At 59.3% G+C, this 19,686-nt stretch overlaps 1 protein-coding gene across 1 annotated transcript in view; it reads left to right on the forward strand.

Annotated features, from left to right (window-relative positions):
• Window positions 1-19,686, forward strand: part of ELL (elongation factor for RNA polymerase II) — a 68,170-nt gene that overhangs the window by 46,918 nt on the left and 1,566 nt on the right. The window contains exons 3-10 of the mRNA XM_045552542.1: window positions 2,333-2,454; window positions 2,620-2,783; window positions 5,116-5,390; window positions 7,853-7,977; window positions 13,830-13,926; window positions 14,618-15,110; window positions 18,347-18,413; window positions 18,575-18,746. Coding sequence (XP_045408498.1) covers window positions 2,333-2,454; window positions 2,620-2,783; window positions 5,116-5,390; window positions 7,853-7,977; window positions 13,830-13,926; window positions 14,618-15,110; window positions 18,347-18,413; window positions 18,575-18,746 — 1,515 coding nt within the window. The remainder of the gene's footprint in view (window positions 1-2,332; window positions 2,455-2,619; window positions 2,784-5,115; window positions 5,391-7,852; window positions 7,978-13,829; window positions 13,927-14,617; window positions 15,111-18,346; window positions 18,414-18,574; window positions 18,747-19,686) is intronic.

Consider the following 19,686-nt stretch of genomic DNA (forward strand, 5'->3'; position numbering starts at 1 on the left):
ATGCCCTCCCGAGCATCAGACTCAAAGCCTATGTCACCCATTGTCATGCAGCCCCCACATTCCCCTCGTAGCTGCTTAAGCCTGGCCTGGGCTCTGCACTGTGACTCTCGCCACCCCTTCTAGGATGGCATTAGGGGCAGACACACAGGGCACAGTGAAGCTGCTCTGGTCCCTTACCCAGAGAGCGTGGGTGGCTGGTGGCTGGGCAGGCTCACGTGGGGCCCTTGTGGCACTGACTGTGTGCGCGACTGCCCTGCCTGCTGTGGGACCTTCCCGTGGAGGCCGGCCTTGGTGTGTCTGGCTCCTCGAGCCTCGTGTGCCGGCCCGGTCTCACTGCCCGCTCTGCCCAGCGGTGCGCTCTCTCCTGGAGCCAGATAGGATCCTACCTGCCGGGCGGGGTCTGTGTTTGCTGGGGACAGGGCCACACACATGTGCAGGGGCAGAGCCACGAGCAACTTGGACTCAGGCCAGGGGCCCCTCGGTCCTCCTTAGCTGGAGCCAGGACTGTGGGTGCAGTGAGCGTCGGGGGGATTGGGGAGGGAGAGCCCCCGACACCATAGTTCAGGCTCAGTCGAGGCTCCCTTTGATTTCCCTCAGCACTGTGGTCCCCGGGCTTCCCTCGTGGCTACATTTTGGGTCACCACATCACGTGTACACCGGCCCCCTTGGAGCCTCTGAGTGTCTGGCAGAGGCTGCAGGGTGTGTGCGCATGTTTCTGTGCCCCAGGGTGAGTCATTGGAGGCAGCTGGGTGTGACTTTTCAGACGCCGAGTATAAGCCTGTCCAGCCTTCTCTGCCCTAATAAAACCACGTTTGTGGTCAGGTCAGGACTGGCATGGGGGGCCAGAGATGGGCCTTGCTCTTGCCTCCACCAGCACCTGTCTGGGTGGGCCCTGACCCCCCAGCTTGTAACTCTGTTATCAGCAGGAGAGGGACGTGTCTGAGGCCGAGAGGGGGTGCTGGGCAGATGCCAGTGGATGGGACGCCTTCTTCCTGGAGTAGCATTCAGCATGCAAGGGTGGGGACAGGAGGATCATCAGCCCAGGAGGGCTGCTGCAGAGACTGCCTGGTGCCCCCGGGGCGGCCATGCCTGGGCTGGGGATGGGCGCTGGACTCTGTGGGTCCACCGCCAGTGGGGGCCGACTGTAGACTAGGTGTGTCCACGGCTTCCCTTGTGGGTCCAAACACTGCCCTGAGGGCCAGGTCCCAGCTGCAGCCACATAGCAGGGGCCAGGGGAGCAGTGTTCCTCCATGTTCCCAGCGGCTCAGGAACTCTGTCCTCAGTCTCACGCATGGGGCGAGGACCGGTGAAGCCTCCCGTAGGTGCATGTGGCAGCTTGGCAGGGCGATGGGCAGAGGGTTCACCCTTGGGCCCCCCTGTTCTGTCCCATGCTGATGAAGTATCTGGGTGTCTGAAGGCACTGGACGAAGAGACGGGACTCAGGGTTGCTGAGGGGGTGTGGCAGCCCAGGGACAAGGCCTGATGCCACCCTGTGTGTTCGGGTCCTCATAGACCACTTGAGCCCCCTTTGCATGTCTGCCAGGCTGTGAGGAGCTCGTGTGCTCAAGTCCAGGGACCTGTTCAGGAAGGGTCACCCCTGGTGACAGGGTTGGCCTGGAATGCAGTGCCCTCTGGTGCGACACTGTCTTGCCCGGGCCCTGCGTTTGGCTAGGACAGCACAGTCTGTCTATCTGCCTGCCCCAGGCTGTCTGTCCTCCTGGGCAGGGCTACAGGGATGCTGTCCAAAGTCAGGTTTATGTAAACTGTGACACACATTCTGTGTCTCATGTGAACCGTGATGCACTGTTGATCTGTGAGCCCCACAGGCCGTGGGATGGTGAATGGACACACATGGAGTCTGTGGCCAGTGTAGGTGGCTGCCAAGAAGCTGTCACCAAGCAGGGGTGCCAGAGTTGTGGGGCAGCTGACACCCCTCTTGTCAAATATCACCTTGGAGGATGTCTTGGGCCAAATCTGGGGAAACTGAGTCACAGTCCAGACAAACCACTTTCCCAGGGTCACACAATCAGGGTGGGCTCCCTGCCTCCAGGCAGGTGCTAAGCACTGTGTCATCCTCAGACTGCAGTGCCATTGCTGCTGAGAAACCAGACACAGCCCCCATCCCCCCCCTCCCCCCATAGGGGACATTTGCCTCTGGTCTGTCACTGTAAGGAGAGCAGAGGTGTGTTCAGAGGGAATCGCTGGCACATTCCCATTGTGAGGGTTGTGCTGTGGGGGATGTGGGAGAGATGAGCCTGGGTAGAGGCCCTGGCCAGTCTTGTGGTCCCCTCCATGCCAAGGACTCCTGATGACACCTTCTCCCCCCACACAGCACATCTCCATCCCCCAGCCCGACTGCCCGGCAGAGGCACGGATCTTCTCCTTCTACCTCTCCAACATTGGCCGTGACAGCCCGCAGGGCAGCTTCGACTGCATCCAGCAGTATGTCTCCAGGTGAGACCGCCCCGGCCCAGGTGCAGATGTGCCCTATTGAAATCTCCTCGCCTGAGTTGATGCTGACTGAACCCCGTTTCTGTGGGGATGGGGGCTTGGGCCCCTCAACAGTCTCCCTACATCGTCCCAGGCGCTGATCCCGGCCCCTCGCCCCTTGTCTTGCAGCCGTGGGGACGTCCTCCTGGACTGCCTGGGCAGCATCCAGGACAAGATCACAGTGTGTGCCACCGATGACTCCTACCAGAAGGCGCGGCAGAGCATGGCCCAGGCGGAGGAGGAGACTCGGAGCCGCAGTGCCATCGTCATCAAGGCTGGAGGCCGCTACCTGGGTGAGCGGTGGGGGCTCAGGGCCAGCTTTGGGAGGAGGGAGTGGTTCGGGGGCTGTCCAGGCCAGGGGCACTGGCAGTGCTTGCAGTGAAAGCGATGGGTCAACCAAGGAGCCGGCCCCCGAGCAGGACATAACGCAAGCCAGTGTCCAGGTCGGGAAGGAAGGTCTGGGCACAGTGGCCCTGGGGGCTGTAACAGCTGCTGCCTTGTGAAGCCTGAGGTGGACACAGGGTGGAGAACCCCAGGAGCCCTGAGTCGGCAGGCCCCTCTCCCAGGCTGTGGCCTTGGAGACCTGTACCTGTCAGGGAGACAGGCTCCTCCAAACTGGGGTGCTGTTAGGGCACGGTCGCCATCTACATGTCTTCCAGCTCCTCCCTGAGGCCACCACGGGCCACGGCAACATGCAGACGGGGCTGGGGTGAGCCCTGTGGTAGCCTGCTGCTAATGTGACCCCCCTGCACTGCCAGGAAGGCTCTGGCAGCTCAGCATTAGCTTGGGGACAATTTCAGCGAAGTTGAGAAGGAGCAAGTACTAAAAGCAGGAAGGAAAGTGTCGTTTATGTGGAGAGCTCCCTCGTCCCGCTGCGGCCCTCCTGTCTCTCAGACCAGACAGAGCTGAAGAGTCGCTGGCATGCGTTGTCCACAGAGAAGGGCGCCAGGCTTCAGAGAGGAGCGAAACCGCCCAGAGAAGACGGGAAACTTGACGGCGTTTTGTTTTTTTTTCTTTTCTTTTGTAAGAAAAGGCAGAAGGATTTTAGTTCCCCTCTCCACACCCCAAAGAGCACATGATTTCTCCTTGCTCCGCAGTGGGCTTGGCTCTGGACGAAACCCCAGATGCCAGCGCAGGAGCTGGTCTTTTGTTTGGTGCTGGGCCGGGTGGGCATGTTGCACACCCTGGGCTGTCTGGAATGTTGAGGTGCTGAGCTGCGAGCCCTGCACACGGGGCTGCTGCAGGGAGAGTGGCCCCGGAGGCTCCCAAGCCTCCAGAATGCTGCTCCTGCTCACTGCCTATTCGGAGTGGCCACGTGGCATCTGTGCATGTTAATAAGGCTGTGGGTCCTGTGGCAAAAAACTTGGTCAGAAAATTTGTCTCATTGAACCACTTTGGGTACAAAAAGCGTTTTTGAAACAGTTTGCATGCTGGTAGGAACCCTCTCTAAGGATGTCATTATTGTGCACTTCCCTGCTGTCTCAGCACCCTGAGGTCAGGCCAGCCCCCCTCCTGGGACCCCGTGTTGGTGAGTTAGCCTGGTACCCTGGGGATGAAGCCTGTCCCCCCTGGCAGGACCCCGTTGAACAGACCCCAGAGGCGTGAGCGGCTGACCCTGGGGATTCTAAAAGCACGTCTTTCTGTGGTAATTGGGCAAGTCAGATTTTTAGGGACGGGATGGCTTACGCCTGTAATCCTAGCACTCTGCAAGGCCGAGGCGGGAGGATCATATGAGTTTGAGACCATCCTGAGCAAGAGTGAGACACCATCTCTACTAAAAATAAACAAGTTAGCCAAGCATGGTGATGTGCACCTGTAGTCCCAGCTACTCAGGAAGCTGGGGCAGGAGGGTTACTTGAGCCCAGAAATTGGAGGTTGCAATGAGCTATGATGATACCACTGCACTCTACCTGGGGTGACAGAGCGAGACTCTGTCACATGCACACACACACACACACAACCCCAATGCTGTGAAGATTTTTGCTGGAAGGATGCAAGACATGCTGCTGAGCTATCAGCCATGTACCTTCCCAAGGGTGCCAGGACGTTGTTCAGGACAGGACAAAGGTATGGCATACTGGATCTTGTCTGTGTGTCTGTCTACACTGGCGACAGAGGGGAAGCCCATGGGAGATGCTCACATCCCAGGGTCTCCAGAGCAGCTGCCAGAAGTGGCCCTGACACCTTTATTCACTGCTTTAAAAAAAACCCAGAAGACAAAAACAGCCCCACGGTGCCTGCATAAGACTGAAATATGGGCTTGGAGGTGCCTGCCTCCTGCGGTTCTGGGACCTTCGATTTAACATCAGAAGGTTTATAAATACCCCCAAGCCTCCTCGACCCGCTTGAATAGTTGGGTATTTTGGTACCTAGAATTTAGGTCCCCAGTGGATGAAGTCAGTTAAGTCTCTAAAACACTGTTCTACTGCCTGCACTTCCAGCTTCTGAGGCTGGGGGCCCTGCACCCTGCTGAGCAGGCAGGGCTGGACTTTGCCTTGGCTAGTGTGGGGTCTTCAGCCAGCGCTCTCTAGTCTCAAATCTTCAGGCACCAGCCGTGGGGCACAGCAGCTGCCCCCTCATTTCCTTAAACCCCTCCATTCCTTAATGCTCGGGCTCTTTTTGCAGGCAAGAAGGTTCAGTTTCGGAAACCAGCCCCAGGGGCGACAGATGCTGTGCCTTCCCGGAAGCGGGCGACCCCCATGAACCTGGCAAGTGCCATCAGGAAGAGTGGCATCGGTGGCGTGAGCGGGGGTGGTGGGGTGTCCCTGAGGCCCTTCCGTGACCGGGTGCTGCACCTCCTGGCACTGAGGCCCTACCGCAAGGCTGAGCTGCTGCTGCGGCTGCAGAAGGATGGCCTGGCACAGGCGGACAAGGAGGCGCTAGATGGCCTTCTCCAGCAGGTACGTGCATCCGGGGGTGGGGCATGTCCAGCCCACCTGACTGTGAGTCTCTACAAATGGCGTCCTTAGGTGGTCGTTCATGAGCAGGATGGGCCAGAACGTCGAGGCTGGGCCTCTGGCCAGTGGGGAAGAGCCCTTTCTGGGGCCCCTTCTGTGTTCACAGCCTGCCTCGGAGTGGGAGCGTCCTGGGTTAGAGCCCACTCGGTGGGCTGTGGACATGTCTCTGGGCATGCTACCTGCTCTGCGGGGCCAATGCCCTTTCCTCCACCGTCTGCCACCAAGTGGGCAGTGGTGGAGGATCCGAGACTGCGGCTGCAGACGGGTTATAGAATCGAGGTCTGGGCAGGGAACCCACAGGTGCAAGTCAGAGCTGGGCAGGCAGGCAAGCCGGGCTGGGAATCGAGTAAAGGGCTTCACGTATCAGACCTTCAGGCTTCTCTCTGTGATGGGTGTGACACCACTGCCTCTCTCGGGGTCCAGGGTAAGCCCGCAGGGTTGCAGTGCTGGCAGTGAGCCCGCCATTGAGAACAACCTTGGGTGTTGCAGCAGGTACAGTGGCCCTGGGTGCCTCTTGCCACCCCTCACCCACAGAGATGCCCAGGATCCCTAGGAAGGCAAGTGGCAGGTGCTGGCTCTGAGACATCAGTGGGCTGTTTGGATGTGCCCTCAAATGAATTGGGCGTGGGCCACCTCAGATCGCTGCTGTGGTCGAGAAGGAGGCGTGGCTGTGCTCCTGTGTCTGCCAGGGTGGCAGCAGGATATTAGGGGTCACATCCTCCAGGTCACCCCTGCCTCACTTCCTGCCTCAGACACCCTGGGAACACAGACGGCACCTCCTGTTGTGGACAGCACATGCCATGAGGTGTGTGGCAGCCCGCGGCTGTGCCAAAGGCACATCCCCACGTCACTGCGCTTAGCGTGAGGCTTCTCCACTCCGCTGCATCCTGAGCCCGGCTTGTGTGGACCTTGCAGCATGTTCCTTGGGAGCACGTTGGCTCGGCCCCCGTCCGCTCCTGCTGCTCCCGAGGCAGGGCTGGCGCACTGCTGGCAGTATCCCTGAGGGGAGCTTGATGGAGTCGTCAGATGTGGGACCCATGCTGGCCTGGCCAAGAAGTCCCCAAGCCAGGCCCTTTCCCAGGACAAGAGAGAGGCCATGCCAGACCCTGGCCTCTCCTGGTGACTTTGGTTTGGCTGCCTCCTGGAGGACTGGCCCGGCCAGTGTCTGCAGGCAGAATATCCCTTCCCGTGACCACCTTGATTTCTCCTGCATGGCTCATCTGCCTTGTGCTTCTGTGTTTATTACACAGCTGGTTCTCCCCAGCAATTTGGTGATGGGGGCCATGGTGGCAGGACCCCATTAGCTTGCAGAAGAGAAAGGTCTTGGGCATGCGCCTCACTTAGGGTGGACATTTCCAGCCTCCCCAGGCCACCAGAGACTCTGAGGAGCAGCAGTGATGAAACCGTATTCTTCCAAGGCGAGGGCTCTTCCTCCTCTGGAAACATCCAAAGCAAAGATGGCCATCTGTGGGGCTGGCTGGGCCCCAGGGAAACCCACAGGCTTGTCCTTTGAAGGGGGGGTGTTGACGGGTGAGTGGTGTTTAGCAAAAGCTATCAAGAGCCATAAAAACGTTCAGCCTTCGACCTGATAATCCCACTTCTGGGAAGCCTGCCGAAGGAAGCCATTGCCAGTGTGGAAAACCTGCACACAGTGACGTCTGTTTATGCTGCAGAGAAACTGGCAATGGTGGCGATGTCTGATGGTGGAGATTAATCACTGGGTGGAATATTACTCAACTGTTAAAAAAATGCTCCCTGTGGAAACTGCTGTGACACGGAGTTCTCATCAGATGTAGCAGAAAACAGCAGCTGCCTTGCCAGCAGCGAGACGGTGCCACACGCATGGTGTGTGTGCTGGACTCCAGGGTGCCTGGAGGCTGGCATGCAAGCACCGGCTGTGGCAGTGGCCTGGGGCTCCTTCAAGCCCCTCTAAGGCACATATTCTGAACCCATCGTGGCCAAGAGTCTGGGAGGCAAGCTCCACTGTAGTTAACTGGCGAGAGCAGAGATGGCTGGGTGAGGCCTGGTCCTTGGAGGTGCCCCTCCAGCCATAGCCAACTCTGCTGTGGGAGCTGCCATCAGAAGGGGCAAGTGATGGGGTCTTGGGACTGCAGGTGGCAGTCCTCCCTGTTTGGGAACTAGCCTTGCCTCTAGCACCTGTAAGATGATTGAGTCTGGACCTCAAGCTGTGACTCGTGCCTCTGCACCCTGAGGGTTGCATGCTGGGGAGCTGAGGGTGGGCAGGAGTAGGCCATCTTCCCTGCCCTCCCCTGTCTCAGTCTATCTGCCCACCTCCCTCTGTGTCTCTGCATGCCTCACCCACCCCCACTCCCTCCAATCAGATGTTTTTGGTAGCCTCTACACCTCAGGCTTCCCGCAGGGTGACGGCCGGCTCTGTCTTGCAGGTGGCCAACGTGAGTACCAAGGATGGCACGTGCACCCTGAGGGACTGCATGTACAAGGATGTGCAGAAGGACTGGCCTGGCTACTCAGAGGGGGACCAGCAGCTGCTGAAGCGCGTGCTTGTCCGGTAATGCCGCCACTCGTCCCCTGCTGTGTCCCTAACCCCTGAGCATGGGCCAGAGTTCGTCCTGAGGATGCTGGGGAAGTCTTGAGTGATCCCAAAGGCTGCAGGGCCCGAGAGCAGATTGGAAGGGTCCGAGGAGGCCTTTCTGGCTGTTCTCCCCACTGCCCTGTGGCGCCCCATGGTTTCCCATGTGGGGGGGAATGGCCAGCACCCTCGGAGTGGGGCTGGGGCGTGAGTTACCAGCCCCAACCCCAGAATCCTTGGAAGAAAGGCTTCAGTCCACCCAGGCCATCCTTGGCTGTCCCTAACTTCCTGAGAAGCTTCCCCCCAAACCTGGGTGTCCCCAGAGGCTTCTGCTGAAGTCCACTTTTTTTTTTTTTTTGAGACAGATTCTCGCTCTGTTGCCCGGGCTAGAGTGCCATGGCATCAGCCTAGCTCACAGCAACCTCAAACTCCTGGGCTCAGGCGATCCTCCTGCCTCAGCCTCCCGAGTAGCTGGGACTACAGGTGTGCACCACCACGCTCGGCTAATTTTTTTTTCTATATATATTTTTAGCTGTCCATATAATTTCTTTGTATTTTTAGTAGAGACGGGGTCTCGCTCTTGCTCAGGCTGGTCTCGAACACCTGAGCTCAAACAATCTGCCCGCCTCGGCCTCCCAGAACTCTTGAGGCTGGGTGCGGTGGCTCACACCTGTAATCCTAGCACTCTGGGAGGCCGAGGCGGGAGAATCGTTTGAGTTCAGGAGTTCAAGACCAGCCTGAGCAAGAGCGAGACCCCGTCTCTACTAAAAACACAAAGAAATTATATGGACAGCTAAAAATATATATAGAAAAAAAAATTAGCCGAGTGTGGTGGTGCACACCTGTAGTCCCAGCTACTCGGGAGGCTGAGGCAGGAGGATCGCCTGAGCCCAGGAGTTTGAGGTTGCTGTGAGCTAGGCTGACGCCATGGCACTCTAGCCCGGGCAACAGAGCGAGACTCTGTCTCAAAAAAAAAAAAAAAACAAACTCTTGAGAACACAGAGTGCAGAGAAACAAGGCAAAAGGCAAAGCAAAACTCCCCACAGACGTGACTAAGCAGCGTTAATTAAACGCATCCCCTCTCAGACTAATTGGAACTGAGGTCAGGGGGGCATGGGCTCTGGGAGCAGTGGTTAAGGACGCAGGTGGCTGATGATTTCCTTCCCAGCAGCTGTGTGCTCGGGTAGCGCGGGCTGTGGGGCAGATCGTTCAGAGCAGGCCTGTACGCTAATTAGTCCTTAAGTGATTTCTCAGGGACTTGGAGCTATTTATGAGTTTGTTGTTTTTTTTTTTTTGAAGTTCAGTTGTCTAAGGCAGTAATTGCATCTGGAGAGCAGAGCGGAGCCTGGGTCACACCCCATGCTTAGGCAGTGTTTGCCTGAACTGGGCCTGCTGGTCAGGGTCCCTTGGGCCACGCTCTGGCTGGCTGGAGCCTGGCTTGTGCGGCAGTTCTGGGTGCCCAGGGGAGGCTGGCGGAAGACACACAGCCCCGGCGGAAGACTCATCCCCACCCCCTTGTTCCCCTCCCTGGGGCCCCAGGTCCCTCAGACCCTGAGGGCACTAGACAGGAATTGCTGAGAGCAAGTGGAGGATCACCTGTACGTGGGGTCCCCAGGGAGAGTGCCTGAACCACGTGTCCAGGGGCATCAGGCGGGAATGTCCCTAGGATGTGCGCCCTGGAGCCAGGCACCGGCTGCCCTGACTTGGGGCTCATGCTTCCTCTGCTGAGTGAGCTGCTGGGCTCGTGCCGGCCCCAGGCACTCAGCTGTCACTCTGAGCCACCTCGGGGATCAGCACCTGTCATCCTCTGAAGCTTGAACTGGTGTGCAGGGGGCAAGGTGGATGTCCCCTCACCGCCCGTAACCTGTCTGCATGGCATGTCTGTTTAGGTTCTCCCCTGTCCAAAGAAAGGCCTGTTGGTAGCAGTTCTTGAAGCCATGGCCTCGTGTGTGAAAACAGGGCCTCGGGGAGTTTCCTCTGTCACGGACCAGGCATGGGCGAGGGTGTCACTGCGGGAGCTGCCTACAGCTGAGCTGGGCTGTGCGCCGTGGTTCTGGCGCTGATTTCTCGGCTAGGTGTTCTCTTCATCCATCACATCCAACCAGACTCTCCCCATTTATCCCCTCACCTCTCATCACTGTCAGTGGTCCAGGGTCCTTTGGGTCCCCCTGGGAGCCCCTGACTCCTCCGCCTGAGCCACACACTTCTCAGGGCCCTCGCTTGCAGCCTGAGCGTCTCCCCTCTCATGTGGGCCCCTGAGCCTGGCTCTGCCCCTCTGCCTCCCCTTCAGACCTGGTGCAGAGGGAATGCAGCTCTGGGCACACCTCTCTGAGGACAGGGCTCTGGGAGGGCTGTTGGCCATGCCTTCACCCCCAGGTGACACTCCTGCCAGTCGGTGGTTGGTCAAATGTAGACTCAAAGCCATGGGAGTTCTTCCACCACGTGGAAGGTCAGAGCCTTCCCGACCTAACCCTTTGCTGGTCCACACAGCCACAGGACAGCTGGGCAGCCCTCACGGTCTGAAAAGTAACCCTGTCCCTCCGTGTGTCCCACACGTGGTTGTGGGAAGACCGGTGCACCCTTGCAGCCGCCCTCCTGTGGACTCTGGTTCTGCCATGGCAGGCTGCGCCTCTGGCTTCTGTTCTCGTCCCAGTTTTTATCTTTCTCTTTTATCGTACTTTTGGGAGATTTTATCGACTTTTTCTATCCTGTCTCTATTTTGCTATCCTTTATAGTTTCTTTTTCTTATTGATTGATTGATTGATTGATTGACAGGTTCTCCTCTGTCACCCAGGCTGGAGTGCAGTGGTACAATCAGCTCACTGCAGCCTTGAACTCCTGGCTTCTCACCTCAGCCTCCCGAGTAGCTGGGACTACAGGCACATGCCACCACACCTGCCTAATTTTTAGATTTTTTTGGTAGAGATGGGGTCTTGCTATGTTGCCCAGGCTGGTCTCGAAATTCTGGCCTCAAGCAATCCTCCCACCTTGGCTTCCCAAAGTGCTGGGATTATGAGGTGTGAGCCACTGTGCCCAGCCTGTCATTTCTAGTGTCTGAGAGTGTTCCCAGCTGCTTTGTTGTAGCATTATGTTCTTACTTCAGGGAAGCAATGTCATTTTTAATCTTATCTGTCTAAGGATGTTAAAAAGAACAGCTTTGTTGAGATACAATTCAAGTAACACGAGTCACCCATTTAAAGTGAACAACTCAGTGGTATTTGATACATTCGGATGTTGTTTTGCTACCATCTTCCTAGTTCCAGAACATTTCATCCCCGCTGAAACAAAACCTGTCCCCATCAGCAGTCACTCCCCACTCCCCCTCCCCCAGCCCCTGGCAGCCACCAGTCTGCTTCCTGTTTCTATGGATTTGGCTGTTCTGGACATTTCATACAACATGTGGCCTTTTGTGTGTGGCTTCTTTCACTCAGCATCATGTTGTTGAGGTTCATCATGTCGTGGCGGGTGTCAGCGCCTCATCCCTTTTCATGGCTCAGTACTGTACTGGTGTATGGATAAACGTCTCCATTCATCAGCTGCTGGACACTTGGGCTCTTTCCACGTTTTGCCAAGTGTGAGTAGAGCTGCCGTGGACATGCGTGTGCAGGGCTTTGTATGGACCTGGGTTTCCCTTCTCTTGAGTACTTCCCAGGGAGCGTCAGGAAACATCTGGTGGTTACTGCAGCCACGTGGTCACCCAGTTTGGGTAGACAAGAGGTCAACTCGCACAGCTGCAAAGGGGGCCACTGCGGCTCCTGGATCGCTGACATTTCCTCGTGGGGACTCTTGGGTCGTTTCTAGCTATTGGCTCTTGTCAGTAAGGCTGCTGTGAACAGTGTACACAAGGGTTTGTGTGGACATAGATTTCCATTTCTCTCAAACACACCAAGGAGTGGAATCGCTAGATTGTGTGGCCGTCCTGTGTTTCACTTTGAGGAACCTCCAAGCTCTTTTCTTCAACCAGTGTATCATCTTGCAGTCCCACCAGCAGGGCACAAGGATTACAGTTCCTCCATGTCCTCGCCAACAGTTGTTATTTTCTGTTTTTCTGATTCTAGCCATCCTCGTGGGTATGCAGTGGTATCTCCTTGTGGTTTTGATTTGCTTTTCCCTGATATAGAGGAGGTTGAGCATCTATTCATGTGCTTGTTGGCCATCTCTGTGTCTTTGGGGACATGTCCATTCAAATTTTTAGTCTTTTTTTTTTTTAACTGACAGGGTCTCACTCTGTCACCCAGGCTGGAGTGCAGTGGTGCAGTCACAGCTCACAGCAGCCTCCAACTCCTGAGCTCAAGCGATCCTTCTGCCTCAGCCTCCCGAGTAGCTGGGACTACAGGCGCGCACCGCTACATCTGGCTCATTTTTCAAATTACTTATTTATTTTTGTAGAGACAGGATCTCACTATGTTGCCCAGGCTGATCTTAAACTCCTGGGCTCAGTCAATCCTGCCTTAGTTTCCCAAAGTGCTAGGATTACAGGCGTGAGCTACTGCGCCCCACCTTAAATCTTTAGTTTTTCTAAGGATATTAAAGCTGGTGTTTTTGTTGATTTATATTTTTTTAACATTCTTCTCCCCTTACCAAATCTCTCCCTCGTCCTTTCAAATGCATTTTCCTGTCTGTCCTGGGGTCTGACGTTTGGTGCAGCCTTTGAGGAACATTCCTCTGGGCAGCTCGGCTTCCTTCAGGATAGCTGCTTGAGCAGTCTCTGACTCCCACATGTTCCCCAGACCTGGGCCCTCTCTTTCCTCATCTTCCGAGGCCACACATCTGTCCCTCCTGTCTTCCAGGCATGGCCCAAGTGGCTTCTCAACTGCCTGAAGGGGAGGGGCCCAGGCTCCTGTGCCACCCGATGGTGCCCTGGATTCACTGCCCTGCAGCCCCACCGGGAGTGACCAGGACCCAGAGGGGGCTGCGGGGGGCCAGCTGGCAGGAGCCCCGGGGGCTCTTGCTCCAGGCCTTTGACTCCATCCTCTCAGCTCCTATGAGATGGTGACCACTTACACGCCTCTGCGTTGAGCTTTCAAATGTCATTGCTGTCTTTCTTCCTGCCTCCGTCTCGCCTTCTCAGTGGGGGCCCGAAGAGCGTGGATTCAGACGCTGGTCCTTTTTTCTTTTCTTTGCCAGAACTCTGTGTGTTTCCACATGGCTCTCTGTGGTTCTCCCAACCTCTCAGGCCACTCTGGAAGGGACAGCTGTGGTCTGGCAGTGAAGCTGTGGGTCAGGAACACGGCTCTGGTCGTTGCTGGCTGGCAGCTAATCACCATGGCCCCAGACCTGGGCCTCCCTGGGAGTGCGGGGAGGGCTCTGGCCTCCTGGGCTCCCCTGAGGCACACAGCCCCTAGGAGTTGGAGAGTTGACAGAGAGGGGCCCTACTTGGCCTGCTCACATCGGGAGGAAGAGGGGCTGTACATTGAGGTGCCTCTTCCCTCACCCCTGGCTGCGTCATTTGCTTGGTCCTGGTGGGCCAGTGGCCACTTGAGGTCATGCTTTCACTGGGGCTTCCTGTGACGGGAAGGCCATTCTGTCCTAGGCCAGGGCCCTCAGATCCCTTCTGCATTTTGTAACGTTTCTGTAGAGAGCATTGTTAGCGGGATGAACAATTGTCTTTAAAAGAAGGGGCCAGTGCCCCAGTGTGTGCGCTGATCCACGTGGTAGCAGGCGTCTAAATGAGCTGGCGGCCAGCTGAGCTCTCCTGGGCGCAGGACACTGAACAGGGAAGTCCTCCTCTGGAGGACTCGCTCAGGCCCGGGCTCACAGGATCCCCCAGCGGGGTGTCCCTCCCCTGAGGCATCCGCCCCCAGCTAACCGAGCCCTGCCTGTCCCTGCAGGAAGCTGTGCCAGCCACAGAGTGCGGGTGGTCTCCCGGGAGACCCTGCTGCCTCCAGCCCTCCGGGTGAGCACGGGAGCTCGGCCTCGCCCCCTCAGGTGCGTGCGGTGGGCCTGGGCGGCAGGTGCTGCTGCTGGTGCTGGAGGAGGGTGTGGGGCGTTCATGGCTGCTGCTTGGAGCCCATCCCGGCACCTCGTCCTGCCGCCCCTCTGAGTCTTGCCTGGGGACACCTTCACCTTCCTTGGCCACAGGGCTGCAGGTCTGGGTAACCATCCTGAGCCCCTGCAGGGCACCCTGTGGTGTGTCACCTTTGTCACTTTGGTCCCCAGCTCCTTGGAGCACGAGCTGTCCTGAGCTGCTCATGTCTGCCTCATGACCAAGGGGGCAGCTGCACTGGGGGCTGGGGTCCTGCTGGGGCAGCCACAGCACCGCTGTGTCTCTCATGGAGCGCAGCCTGGGGACAGAGTGGCTCCTGGCTTCGGTTCTCCCTGTGTCCCTCGGCTTCCCATTCCCATGACTCGGCTCGTCACTGGGGTAAATGTGCTGAGCGGCACTTCAGACCAGCCCCCGGGTGTGGCCTTATGATTGCGACTGGACCCCGGCTGCCCTTCCCTGCCCACTTGCTGGGGCTAAGCCCTCCTGTCCCCCAGCTCTGGGCACCTGGGGCCTGGCTTGGTCTCCGGGTGCCCCCGTGTGGCCGGAGCGGGCCCTGCAGTGGGCGCTGGGTTTCCTTGCTCAGGCTGGTACGGGGCCCGGCTGCCCTCTGAAACGGTCTCCATTCCGTCCCAGAAACGGCCCCAGCCTCCCGAGTTCATCGACCCCCTGGCCAATAAGAGGCCCAGGGTATCCCACTTCATCCAGAGAGCTCAGCCTGCCACCGTCAACGGGAAGCTGGCTGTGCCAAATGGCCGTGAGGGCCTGCTGCCTGCCCCAGGTCCACCGGCCATTGCGGATGTCCTCAGCTCCAGCACCCACCTGTCCCCACGGTTGGAGCCTCCGAGGGCCCATGAACCCCTGACCGATGTCAGCAATGACCTGGGCCACAGCAGCTGGGACTGTGAGCGTGGGGATGCAGCTATCCCAGGCCCCACCGTGCACCTTGGCCTGCCCCTGCCGATGGACTGTGCCCAGCCCGGCAGGCCTCACGGCAGCCCCTCACGCAGCAAGTCCAGGAAAAAGTGCAAGAAGCACAAAGACAAGGAGAGGGCTGCTGAGGACAGGCACCAGCCCCAGCCGCCAGACCACGTGCCCACCACTCACGGAGCCCCGCCAGATGCCCCGGGTAGGTGCCTAGGAAGGCCCGAGCAGGGGTTCTGCAGGAGGGCACTGCCCTGTGCCACCCTTACTCTTGGGGGGTCAAGGGGCTGCAGGCTGCAGGCGGCTGTGGGCATGGGGCTGTGCTGCCTGCAAGTCCCCTGTTCGCCTCTCCCGCACATCCAGCCATGGTGCCCCGTGTCCTCGCACCTCGTCGTCATGTCTCTGCGCCTCTGCAGTGTAAGCTCAGGCAACGTCCTGGTGGTCTGGGCCCCGTGACGCTCGCAGTTGCTGTCACTGTGTGCCAAGCCAACACTGGGGCTGGGGCTCACGGAGGGGTGACATGTAGCAAGAGGGACAGATCCCAGGCCGCAGCTCTGGCTACAAGGAGGCCCTGGACACAGGGAGGGAGGGTGGAGGGGGAGCCAGCCCCACCTGAAGAAACATAGGGCAGGTGTAAGTGGATAGAGCTGGCAGGACATCGGTAGCACCCAGCCCTCCTGTGGCCTTGTGCAGCCTGCTGAGGAGTGTAGGTTTTGGCCTACAGGGAAAAGATTGGGGGGATGGAAAGCCAGGAGGACCCAGGAGACCCGGATGCCAGCAGCAGGGTCGGGGTGTGGGGCCGGCAGCCTGTTCACTGAGCAGAGGACCCTCTGTGGGGAGAGTACACGGTGGGCTGTGGGGGCATCAGGGACGTGTCCTGCTGAGAGAGGTAGGGCTGGTGGTGGGGGCTTCTCTGTGTTGGGAGTGTTACCAGGACCAGGGAGCCTGTGCCGTGGCAGAGGCAGGGCCCCCTGCAGTTGCCGATTTTTTTTCTTTTTTTTTTTTTTTGAGACAGTCTCACTCTGTTGCCCGGGCTAGAGTGAGTGCCATGGCATCAGCCTAGCTCACAGCAACCTCAAACTCCTGGGCTCAAGCGATCCTACTGCCTCAGCCTCCCGAGTAGCTGGGACTACAGGCATGCGCCACCGTGCCCGGCTAATTGTTTTTTCTATATATATTTTTAGCTGTCCATATAATTTCTTTGTATTTTTAGTAGAGACGGGGTCTCGCTCTTGCTCAGGCTGGTCTCGAACTCCTGAGCTCAAACAATCCGCCCGCCTCGGCCTCCCAGAGAGCTAGGATTACAGGCGTGAGCCACCGCGCCCAGCCTGCGGTTGCCAATTTATACTAATCAGTGTGAAGCAACAGTGAGAAGGCAGCCATACCAGCCACATGGGGCGGGGGCTTGTGTGTCACTACAGACGATGGCACCGGTGGCCGCCTCACTCTCCAGCGTCAGCTGGCTGAGGGCAGCCCAGGCTGTGTCGCCTGCTGCCAAGTTTGGATTATTTCCCTGGGAGGACCCTGAGGAGAGGGGCGTTCCTGGGTCTAGAGTGGGAGCCTGTCTTTTGTCAGCTTGGCTGTGAGTTCGCCACCGCCCTCCACAAAGGCCGAGCCCCTCCCCCTGCTGAGGTCGGGTCCCATTGGGCAGAGAGGAGGCATCTCACGGTTGGGTCGGGTCCATCCTGCCTCGTGTGGGCTCAGCAACTCCCATGGGCCCACATGTTGGCAACTGGTCGGGCGGAGGCAGCCCCTGCCTGGGCCGGGCCTAGGGCAGGACACCACACAGCCAGGCTGAGGCCAGAGTCTATCTCAAATGGCAGAATGAGACCCTGGATAGCCTGGCAGTGTCCCAGGAAGGAGGAGGACCCTGGGCCCAGGACTGGGTTGGACCAAAGAAGAGACACAGCCCAGGCCGGTGCCAGATAGGGGGGTCAGAGGTGGCTTCTGATCCAGCATGGTGTGTGTCGGTCCCCAGGCCCGGGGCGGTCGTCCCATGCCATGAGTGAGGAAGTGCGAGACGGAGTAGGTGCCCCAAGTAACAAGAAGCAGGTGACTGAGGCACCAGAAGCCGTTACTGGTGCTGGGTGGTCCGTCTCACCCAGGGCCTCAAAGGTGGTACATGTCTGAGGAGGTGAGGACAGCTAGGGAAGGGAGCGCAGTGGGGGTGTTCCCAGCGGGGCTGCTCAGCAGCCCCCCACAGCCGGTGCCTGAGCAGGAACGGGGGCCACAAGGGCTGACCTGGGAGGTCCCACAGGTACTGTGTTAAACTGACCCTGAGCCTCGGTTTCCCTATTTGTCACCCTAGCTGGTGAAGATCTTGGGATTAAATGAGGTGATGCCAACCGGGCCCAGCACCCAGCAGTCGCCCATTCCAGATGTGGGGAGCCCCCCACCACCACGGGGCGGATGCATGCATGGGCTTGGCCCCTCAGGCCAGAGCCCGAGCCCAGCTGCCCCATTCCCTGTGGCCCTGGGGAGGCCACAGCCTCTTAAGGGTGACCAGGTGGTGGCGGCATTGATCCGAAGGCCACGCATGGCCCAGAGTGGGGTGTTAGAGCCGCAGGGTGTGCTCAGGCCCCTCGTGGGGACCTGCAGCGTGGAGGCCCAGGCAGTAGTGGGGGGAGGGCTCTGCAGCCTGCAGGTTGTGGGTGGGCTGCTCCCGCTTGCAGGGGGCCTTTCTAGGGACGTGAAGTGACAAGATCATTACTGGGTTGGAAAAAGGCCTCTGGAAGGCGGCATAGGGAAAACAGGCCAAATCGTAGTTGCTGTTGGCTGATGGCTGCTTCAGGCCAGGCTCTTTGTGGCCTGAAGAGCTAAATGTTGTCAACAATTACATGTCCTCGAGCGCCACTCGTGGACGGCTGGCTGGCCCCAGCCGGCCCTGTTCCCCAGCTGCCATGCGGAGCCTGCAGCCCGGAGTCTGGTGGGGAGAGCCAGGCGGGGCTCAGACCAAAGGCCCAGAGGCGCAGGCCCTGTGAGCCACCCTGTCTGCCTTTTGTGGCCAGAGACTGGGATGCCCCAGGGACTTGGATCGTGCCAGGAGTCATTTGTTTGCAGCCCGGTGACCTTTGACATACAGTCAGGGGACGCTGCAGAAGGCTTGCTGGCGTCGAGCTCCGGACAGGTTGCGCAGGCTTTGGCCCTGCAATTGATGATGGCCAAGAATGCGACCGGCGCCTGGGCTCTGCACCCTGCAGGGCTCTGGCCTGGGCACCGGGTGCATGCTGTGCCCGGCTCACCACCTGGGGGCGCTCCTGGGTCCAGCAGCCCTCGGTGCCTGGCCCCCAGTGGACAGCTGCATACCCTCCCACACCGCCTCTCTGCTGCCATTCCTCCTTGGCCCTCAGCCAAACGTGCCCCCTCACACGTGTCCCCATCCCCGAGGCTCCTGCAGACCAGTGCCCAGCCGGGGCTCAGCAGGCGCGTCTGCTCTTGCAGGTTTAAACGGAACGTGCAGCAGCTCCAGTGTGCCCACGTCCACATCGGAGACGCCAGACTACTTGCTGTGAGTCCTTGCGGGGCTCCCCTTTCCTGGGCTCACCCCCCGCCCCCAGTACTGCAGCTTAGCGGAGGCAGAACCCACTGCTGAGTTGGGTTTGTGGATCCGTATGACACGTCGGCCGAGGCATCCCCCTCCAGGCCGGCCCCTCTCTCCCACCCCCGCAGGAAGTACGCAGCCATCTCGTCCTCAGAGCAGCGCCAGCGCTACAAGAACGACTTCAACGCCGAGTACAGCGAGTACCGCGACTTGCACGCCCGCATCGAGCAGATCACGCGTAGGTTCACACAGCTCGACACCCAGCTCAGGCAGCTGTCCCAGGGCTCCGAGGAGTATGAGGTGGGTGCCCCCTGCCCCTCTGCGCCCTGGCTCTGCCCAGTCCACGCTGTGTTGCCGCCAGGACCACGAGGGCTCAGGACAGTGCTCTGTCCCAGGTGCTGAGCACCCCGCGCACATGCGGCTATCCTGGCTTTCAGCTCCGGGCCTGGGTTCTGCCGTGGGAGTCCTCACAGTTGACCCAGGTTGTCAGCCTCCTCTGCGGTGGGGACAGCCATGACCCACCTCCTCAGCTGGGGGCTGCCTCGGTGCCTGGGGGCCTCTCTCCACCCAGGACACAGGGCTGACTGTACGCACGTCATGGGCCGGACCGCGGCAGACACCCCACAGCTGAGACCCGTCCAGCACTCTGGGACCATCCGTGCTGCTGCAGCGGAGGGAGGTGGGAGGGCGCTGGGGGTCCCGGTGATCCTCAGTACCAGGCGGCCCTTGGTTCTCAGGCTTGGGCACGTGGCTTCCTGAGCCACCCTGTGGGAGGGGAGGGTCTCTACCCTCAGCCACCAGTCCTCGTTGCCGCCCTTCAGTTCTGGTGCCCTGACTGTAGGGCTGGGCCCTGATTCATCCTGGGGTATGTCTTGTCAGGGGAGGCCTCTCTGGTTTCCAAAGGAGGCCTCGTGATTAGAGGGACCCTGGGGGATTCGGGGGGTCTGAACATAAGGAGCCTCTAGGGCTGCCCCCACACTCCTGAGCAGTGGCTGGGCCCACGTGCAGGTACAGCCTCCCGAGGCTCCAACAGTCCCCACCCCCACCCCTGTCCCAGGCCTGTGGCCTCTGCCCCGCAGCCTTTCTGTCCTGCCCCACCCACGGGGAGCCTTGCAGCTGCGGGCCCCCGGGGCGCTGCTCGGGGTGCTCCTGTGCCGGAGCCTGCCTCACCCCCACCCCCTCCTCTGCCACCTGAGCAGAGCGTCTGTCACCAGGGAGAAAGGGCCACTCAACTTGGGTT

Source organism: Lemur catta, chromosome 1 (genome assembly GCF_020740605.2).
Source record: "Lemur catta isolate mLemCat1 chromosome 1, mLemCat1.pri, whole genome shotgun sequence".
In the NCBI taxonomy this organism is placed as follows: Eukaryota; Metazoa; Chordata; class Mammalia; order Primates; family Lemuridae; genus Lemur; species Lemur catta.